The 8,929-nt window shown below is 39.5% G+C and overlaps 1 protein-coding gene across 1 annotated transcript in view; it reads right to left on the minus strand.

Moving 5' to 3' along the window:
- MKI67 (marker of proliferation Ki-67) overlaps positions 1 to 8,375 on the minus strand; it is a 50,892-nt gene extending 42,517 nt beyond the window's left edge. Inside the window, exons 1-5 of the mRNA XM_075072740.1 lie at positions 8,264 to 8,375; positions 5,314 to 5,426; positions 2,726 to 2,807; positions 2,527 to 2,642; positions 982 to 1,051 (exon numbers count right to left, since the gene is read on the minus strand). Of these exons, the coding sequence (XP_074928841.1) occupies positions 982 to 1,051; positions 2,527 to 2,642; positions 2,726 to 2,807; positions 5,314 to 5,405 (360 nt within the window). The 5' untranslated portion in view covers positions 5,406 to 5,426; positions 8,264 to 8,375. The remainder of the gene's footprint in view (positions 1 to 981; positions 1,052 to 2,526; positions 2,643 to 2,725; positions 2,808 to 5,313; positions 5,427 to 8,263) is intronic.
- Between the last annotated feature and the right edge of the window lie 554 nt (positions 8,376 to 8,929).

Here is an 8,929-nt window from a genome sequence, read left to right on the forward strand (position 1 = left end):
CCACTCCCCTCCTCCAAGGACACTAGTGGAGTAATTAAGAACCGGTTCAGAGGCAAGCAATAGCGCCCTGAACCTACCCCAGAGAAGAGAAAGCGCGAGACCCAGCAGAACAGTACTGGCAATTTGCCACAACACCTATGTGACTATATGGGCTCTCAGATAGTAGTTTAAATATAAGAATTGCAGCCTACATAAGTGTTTCAATGTTCATGACAATCAGCTGATTAACAACATCCCTACAAGATATTCATTTCAACAAGTATTTTGATAAAATGGGCAAGAGACTGTAAAAGAAAAGGTTAACAAAACCTGCTAGTCATGAAGATAAAATTTAAAATTTTATGCTTTGATCAATCTTTAGAGACTTCAACATTACTTTAATGTAATGGGGATATGGAATAACAATCACAGATTATTTTCTAAAAGAGGCTGTTCACAGTCTTGAGGACAAGCTTCCCAGTTTTGCTAACTTAATTCCTTTAGACTGTCATTGGCCAGGAAGATAAAGAGACATGTCATTAACAACACTGCATTACTTATCTACTGCTATTCAGAATAAAATTATATTGAAAGCAAGAACACTAGAAATACTTTGACACAGGGACATACAGCTATGATTTACTCCTGTAATTCTTAAAATATAAACATTAAGGTACAAGGATCTCAAATGTCTCAAAACCTCTGTACACTGTCCTCTCTTAAAACAGCCGAATTGTTTTTAAAAAATAATCCTTAGTTCTGATGCTAAATTTAGAGTATTAAAGTTAAATATTTACACTGCTGAAAACTGACAAGCCAATATGAATGAGTAAATAGTAAGAAAACAATATTTCTCAAGAGTTTCTTCACAGCTTCAATCACTGGATTAGTGTGTGATGCCAAGCTAATAGGGAAGATAAATCACCGAAGCAATACTAATATGACATGACAGATTACACCATGCATATGTTCAGCAAGTGTAGTCAGTGGCCTTAAAATTACCTGTAGGGTTTCATTTTTTGGAGTTCTAGAAAGTCTCTTTCTTGGAGTTGATTGAGGAGGATATTCAAACCTGCAAAAAAATTAACAGAAGAAAACTTCTTTGCTTATGTTATATTTATGATGGCTAACTGTAAAACATACATAAACCCAGTAGTAATTGTCCCCTTCCAGCAATAATACCATTATTTAACTGGTTATAAATTGCACTGAGGCATAGTTGTGAATTTTTCTCCAAAAGTCTGTTTTAATAATTGAGCCTACACATCTACCCTAATTGTGAGCTCAATTGTAAAAAGTATGTGAAAGTTCATAAGATATCACAATAATCAATAACAACAATTGTTCATGGGAAAAGGCATAAAAAGGAGACTGAAAGACTGAATTAATCCAAATAAAAAGGCCTACTGATTTAACTTAAGGACTGTGTTAAGATCAAACTTGGTAAACATGAGAAACGTGAACCAAAATTGGTACTTCAAAAACTAGGCCTAATTGTTGGACAAAATAATGCAGGAAGAGCTATTCCACCCACCACTACCTTTTGGGGTTCTTAAAGAAAGAAATTTCGGGGGAAAAATTGGCTACAGGAGCAAGTTTCATATCATGGTTGCCACTCTGCCATTTCCTCGGACCCTAAGCCTTCATCATTCTGATCCTGAGAGATGTCCTGACCACACCAGGCCAGAGAGAGCAAACCAGATGATATCATCATCTCTACCAGGTCGTCAAATCCCAACCACCACCTGAGATGAAACACAATTGGACTTTAACAGCAGCAGCAACAGCTCTCAACTGACTTCTTTTTTCCCCTCAAAGGACAATTATTACAATTTAAGTCTAAAAGATGTCAAACAAGGGGGATTTTCCTTCTAAAATTTCTCTCCAGCTAAAGGGAAAAATGCATGTTTTTAAAATGAAAGTCTTACTTAGAAGTCTACATTTCAAAGTGTTTCAACTATTTTTCCTTCATTTGCTTATCTTAATAAAGGTTAAAATGATTTTTAATGGTGCGTTTGCTATGATACTAAGCAGACTGTGGTCTCTATATGCCAAACTCCAAACCTTGTTTAACATTGTTTAATGTTGGACAATGACTGCATTACATCAACACCTTTGACCCTTTAGCCCAGATATTCCATCTGAATTAATACGACACATCTAACCTTAGGAGAAAGTCACACCAGGATATCAAGACAATACTGTCATGAATAGCTTATCAGTAAATAGTTTAAAGGTGACATAATGCTTTAACAGCCCATCTTTCTGACCGTACTATGCAAAAACTCTTTAAGGAAATATGAAGCATGAAATTAGATTAAAATTTATTTTAGGGAGTAAGAAGAAAATGTGTCAACCTCAGATTAAAGGGGGAAAAGATACTCTCTTTGTCTCTGATCCCACAATAAGATGTGGGTAGGTGGACCCTATGTCCTTAGGGAGCACCACTGAAATCAATGGAGCTCCTTGAAGATGTAAGAGTGTGCTTTTGCAAATTTCACTACAAAATCAGTGCCATAGTTCCTTGCCTCCTTCATTGCTACTGACCTGAAAGAACGATCAACAATAGTGAATACATCTCCATGCTTCAGATGTGCAGGTTGCTGAAAACTGTTACCATTCAATTGCGTTGGATTTACAGTACTTAAATTAATCAAGATTGCCTACAAATGAAACAAAAATAGCTAGTTCAGTAACCTGAAGAAATGCAATTATGGAATATAATACAATTAAAAACAAAACTTACCTCCTTGTTCTCATTGACTTCAATTTTACAATGTTCTTTTGAGACCTGAGGCAGCTGTATGCGGATATCACACTCCGTTTTCCTTTGGTTGAAAAGCACAACTTTAGTTTTAAGCAAGTAATTAAGAGAACAGAAAAAAATTATTTTAGAGAATTTGCTTCTGAGCATGTGATCATTTAATATCTGCAAAAATGTTATGATGCTGTTTGAAAACGCAATATAAAAATAATTAAAGTCAGCACAAGCACTGTGAAAACCTATTAAAATTTACAGCTTCTTAAACTAAGAACTAGCTGGATATATGTCCACCAGATGCACATACATAGACAATTTTGAAAAATCTTTCACTACTGCACAAGCACTGTTGCAGCTTCACTATTGCTAGCAAAAGTGGAAAGTTTCCCAAAAAAATCAAAGACAAAATAACTACCGGTAAGTTACAGATTTCTCCCTCCCACAAATGTTGCTTTTCAATCAAATATTTACTCTAACTTGACAGCTTTAGTGAATGATATTCTGTTATGTATTCATCATACATTATCAGAGTATTCTTTTCAGACTACAGGATTCACACCGTTAGTACTTAATTCCTGGATGCAATACAAGAGAAAAGAAAGCAACATGCTGGCTAAACTGCTTAAGTACTTTTAGGGTGTTTGGTTTTCGTGCTAATGTCTAAAGCAGTCAAAGAACCAGTCCTGAAATTTAAAGACAGAAAAATATAGAGGAAGCAGAGAAAGAAACATGAAATCTAAGGATTGCAAGAAAGAAATGAATTTATCTATTCTGGTTCATATCATCAGAATTGTTTACTAAATTCCAGTTGCAGGGCCAAATTTGAAGTCAGAGGCAAACAGAAGGCAAACTTAGGACTACAAAATCTTTCTTGCTGCTAATATGTGCAACAGAAAGAACACAACTTAACTTTCAGAGCCCAGATTGAGTTTGGAGTTCTGACAGATTTACCTGTGTATATCTGGTAGCAACTAAATATTAGGAAACTTTAAAATTGTGGGCCCTCATCTTAGAATTGGATCAGTGCAGACACATGAACAGCCCCACTGAAACCAATGGGGTCCATGTGAACAATGGAGTCCTATAGTGGATTTGACTGCCTTCTATAAGGCTCTCAGATATGGCACTTAGGGTATGCTTACACTGCAATAAAAGATCCCACTACTGGTCCGAGTCAGCTGACTCGGACTCTTGGAGTTACAAAACTGCAGTGTAGACAATCAGGCCTATGGAGGCAAGGTGGGGGTGTGTGTGTCAGAGTCCAGGATCCATCTAGCTGTACCCTGTCTACTATAAGAATTTCCTCTTCCAGTATAAAATGAAGTGTTGTATTCAAAACTCAAATTTTAAATATTTGTTTGGTGCTCTATTATTTCAATACACAAACCTAAGTTTGTTTCACTTTTTCTTTTGAGTAACATTCAAACAATTCATATATTAAACAATTTATCAACTTTTAAGAAAATTTGTTTTATTAGTTCTAATGACAGCTCAACTTCTGTTCACTCTTAGTAACAAACATCACACATCAGCATGCTGACTTCTCAACCTGTCCCTTCCTGCCTGAGCAGCTTGCCAGATATTCAGTAGAATACCATTTCCGCACAAGAGAGCAATCCAAATAAGATGCCACTCAAAGTATATTTTACAGATTTTCAAAATATGATCATACACGTTCTCAAAGCTTCATGAGCTTGGCTCCTTTTTGGCGAGGCCTGCATCTGCCCATGGGTTCTGGTTAGATGCCTTGGGCTTGATTCCTTTTTTGACTAGCAGTAAAAGAAATATCCCTAAAGCCACTTGGAGCACCAAAATCAGACTGTCAATCTTAGCAAATTGCACAAATCTACGATTTTCCTTCTCCTTTCTTACATGAGGAATGAAATAGTTAATGCTGACATTAAAGTTTTATCACTGAGTATGTAACATACTTAAGATATGATGCAGTACACATCTCTCAGAGCTATTTCATGCTCTCTGCAGATTCCTGCAGATATCTCTTTATCAGTTTAACTCTGTTGATACTTTTTACATTTTCTTTTGAAACCTTAACAACTAGAGCTACTTTTCATATCTGTTTATTTTTTAAAAGAAAGCAAAGATTCTGAAGAGCAAGACAGGAGTTCAAGAGATGGGTGGGTACACTGTACCACCATGTATTGACTCAGTCTGTATCCCCAGTGGCAGCAAAAGATCTCTTCTGACTTTTACCTCTAGTCCTAACTCAGCCTTGGTTTTTTCCTTTAGTGACCTCCTCCTCTTGTCCAGTTGGGACTTTTCTTCCCCACAAGCTCCCGGCTTCCTCTAGATTCACCTTTACTACAGAGTGAAGCTGAGAAAAGCAGCTATGCTGTGCAGTCAGAGGATGGAAATTCAACTGTTTACCCTGGGAACTAGCTTGAGCTTTTTTTCCTCTATTAAACATTCCCCCACTATTTGCAAATATTCAAACATTTATTTGTATTAAGCAGCAAAGCTTATAAAATAAAGAAAAATATAACACTAATAACAAAATGTTAATAACATGTTCTCTTGATGTACATAAATACATTTCTAACATTACCAATTCTTACCTTCCAAATAAACAAGAACTTGCAGTGAGTGGAAAATGGATTCCATCGGTCCCATTCCTTTTAATAACAACAATTTTCCCAAAAAGCGGCATCTTTGAAACTGGAAGTCTTACCTGTAAAGGAGTGTCAAATTTACTATCCCAAATTAAGCTCTACATGTTTATGAACATAGGTACCTTGGTTATCTAAATTATGTTCAGAAGACAAATTCTCTACCATTTACATGCAGAAGGATCCCAAAGTTTTTTCACTCACAAGCGTTCATGGGAACTGTTAAATGATACCTAATAACAGGAGGTGAAAGTTGACATATGTTCATAGAAAGGCACACACGCAGAATTCATGGGCCATGCAGAATTATGTTTCCCCCAACAGAAAACACATTCTGATGAAAAGGTGCTCCAGACACTCCTTTCACTCACAAGGGGTCACTGTGGTGCCAGAACAGAAAGCAGCCACTCCCAGGCGGGAGCAGCCCCAGTTGCGGATAGGGAAGAGAAAGAGGGTGCCTTCCTCACAGCACCCTGCCCATGGGGCCAGGCAGGAGGCAGGTGTTATTGTGGGAACCGATAGCATGGGACATATGGAGTTGCTGGGGGGTCGCAGACTGGGGTTCAGAAGGGCTAGTGGGGGGGACTGACCTGGGCAGGAACTGAATGGGAATGGGGGTGCAGGGAAACATGGGGGAGGGCAGGGCTGAGTGGGGGTGCAAAAACACACGGAGCTGGTGCAGTACAGAGACACGTGTGCCTGACTAAATGAGACAGGCTGGGTGTCCTACAGGGTCTGCATGGGAGAAGCTCCCTAACAATCTCTTTCTCCCCTCTCCCCCCAAAAAACCCCTGTTCCATACTTCTCCCACCCAAACCCAACAATCCTCCAAGTTCACACCCAGGCTCTGTCTCAGCAAATACTGTGCTGTTTTGACAAAACATGCAGAATTTTAAAATATTGTGCACATATTTTTTATTTTTGGTGCAGAATTCCCCCAGGAGTAACTGTATCAGGTTGATGTAAAGAATTACTTTTCTATGTTTACATATATTTGGTATCTAAGTATTACAATATTTCCATAACTGAATGCTTTAAAAAGGGGCAATATAAACTATATTGATATAAATGAATGTGACTTGAAAGTTTTTTCAGGTACAAAATCTGCCCCCAACTATTCTTAATGTGTTTATGATTATTAGCTTTCCTGTGTGCCAAAATGTTTTTCCCTCTCTAATGCTGTGTGAATCTCATTCAAACAGAAGGAAAATGACTATAGAAAAAAGGAAATCATTTGAATGGACACATATGACAAAATGCTGGAATGAAAATGCAGAAAAGAAAAAAGAAAATACAAACAAAAATACAATTCTTTTCTTCTATTTCTTTCAGTTATATAAATGTAAGATGTTATAATAGGGAACAAATTTTTCAATAAATGCACGACTTTTTAAATTGACTGTGCCTTTGTAAAGTTATGTATATTACAAAAACAGCCCTGCCAAATCTCAGTCATTTGGAAAAGAATGACTGCCTAATTTGAGATTAGTTGTCATACAATTTCGATCATTACAATTTGCAGGACAGTCAGGTTAAAATGTGCAGGTAAACATACAATTAAGGGATAACTTGAAAATCACATTTTCTATTTACTGAGTTTACTTTCACTGTTCCCCTATATATTGCCAGTTTCTCCGTTGCTGAAAAGATGGGAGCAGAAAACCCTGTTTATAACAGGGTTTTTTTTAATTTCACATTATTGTGGCATAAATGCGTTAATTTAAAAAAATTCAAGCATCTCTAGCATAAGTATGTTACAAAAACCACCTTACATTATTTAAACTGAAAGAAATGTATAAGATCATTTACTTTTCACAATTTTTTTGTATTTCCCTCCTCACAAGGACAACAGAACAGGTAGTTTCAGTTGGTTTTGATCCATTTCAATTTTAGATTCATGCACCAGCACAGAACTGCAGTATTAGAATGGAAAACAAGGAACCCACTCAATTAAAAGTACTCACCTTTCCTATTTTTTGTAAACATGAATTCCTATTGATCTCATTTTATCTAAGACTGTTTTTAAAATTTCCAAATATTGTGTCAAATTTGATAGCGTGCCTTTAACAGAATCTTCATTTTTGTGCTGTATGAATTTAAATGAAACTTCTTTAACACTTACCCTAATTGTCCCCCAACTTGAGGATTCAGGTCAAATGCAAGCATAAAATAAAACGCCACACCATCTGTACAGGTTTCTAAACTAATTAATCATGTGCAAAGAAATACTCTCAAAAGATTTTAGAGGACAGCCTGATGCGCCTATGTACAGTAGTTAAAAACAAAAACAAGACACCCGGATGAGGGATTATGTATCAACCACATCGAGACATTTATAGAACCAGTTGGAGGATAACCGCTTCAGAAAACGCCAAATCAACATGGGCTCTGCTTGAAACGAGACTGTCAATGTGACGATGAGACTTTGACAGTTACAATAGAAATCATTACCTGAGCCACCTACCAAAAAGCTAGAATACACACATGCCCCGAGCTATTTAAGCAGCTGGACCCTCTCCCGTGAAAACTCCACAACCCATCCATGCCGCTCTCCGCCGGGAACCTATCCTCCCCCCTGCCCACCCCCCAAAAAATCCACACAGCCCAGCGTCGCTCCCTCCTCCAAATCAACACAGCCCAGCGTCGCCCCGCCACCTATTCCCCCTCCCCCAAATCAACACAGCCCAGCGTCGCCCCCTCTTTCCCCTCAGGGCTCCCTCCACCATTCCCAGTCACAATCCAGACACAAGTTATTCGTTCCGCTTCCTCACACATCGGCTACCGGAGCCCCCCAGTAGACAGACGCGGGGCAGAGATACCCCCCGCAGCGACCTACCACGGCGAGCACCTCACTTACAACATCCCTTCAGACTGGGGTGCGAAAGAGAAGGGCTCCTACCTCTCCGATTGTCCCTCACGGTCCGTTCATCCAGATCGCGCCACCAGAGCCACGTTCAGCCCCCAGCCCAGTCCCTTCACCGCGATGCCTGAGCGTCTCCGCGCGCGCGCGCAGACTCAGCTCCAGTAAGCTAGTCACTCACAGCCCCAGCTACTGCTGCCAGTCGGGCCCGGTACCGCTGCCGCCTCACTCCGCCTTACGTATCCCTTCACCAATCACCACATAAAACAAACCCCAGCAGCCCCCCACAATACTTGTCTGCTTCCCTCATTCACCTGCTGACAAAAATCACCCTTCTGGAGCTGCAGAAATTCCGGCCGCCGGGACAGACATCTTTCCAGGACTATTTTATTTCCCTCCCTACTAGGCGAGTGAGGAGGAAGGATACAGGGACTATAGATAAAAACCCAATTCGAAAAGGCGCGGGAAACGGTCTGAGTGGGGGAAGCAAAATCACGTGATGGCAAAGAAGGCCCAATGGGAAGCGCTGAGGCTGTTTAATTTTCGAACTGGCGGTAGACTAGCCGGGACAGACTGTAGGAAACAGAAGTAGAAGGGCGGGATCGCGCGCGCGCGCCATCGCCCCTCTCCTCTGACCCTTTCGAACGCTGCCCGGGAAGTGCTTTCGTACCCCTGCGTCTTTTCCTAAAAATCTGAAAGCTGCTC

The sequence above is a fragment of the Chelonoidis abingdonii genome, chromosome 15 (genome assembly GCF_003597395.2).
Source record: "Chelonoidis abingdonii isolate Lonesome George chromosome 15, CheloAbing_2.0, whole genome shotgun sequence".
In the NCBI taxonomy this organism is placed as follows: domain Eukaryota; kingdom Metazoa; phylum Chordata; order Testudines; family Testudinidae; genus Chelonoidis; species Chelonoidis abingdonii.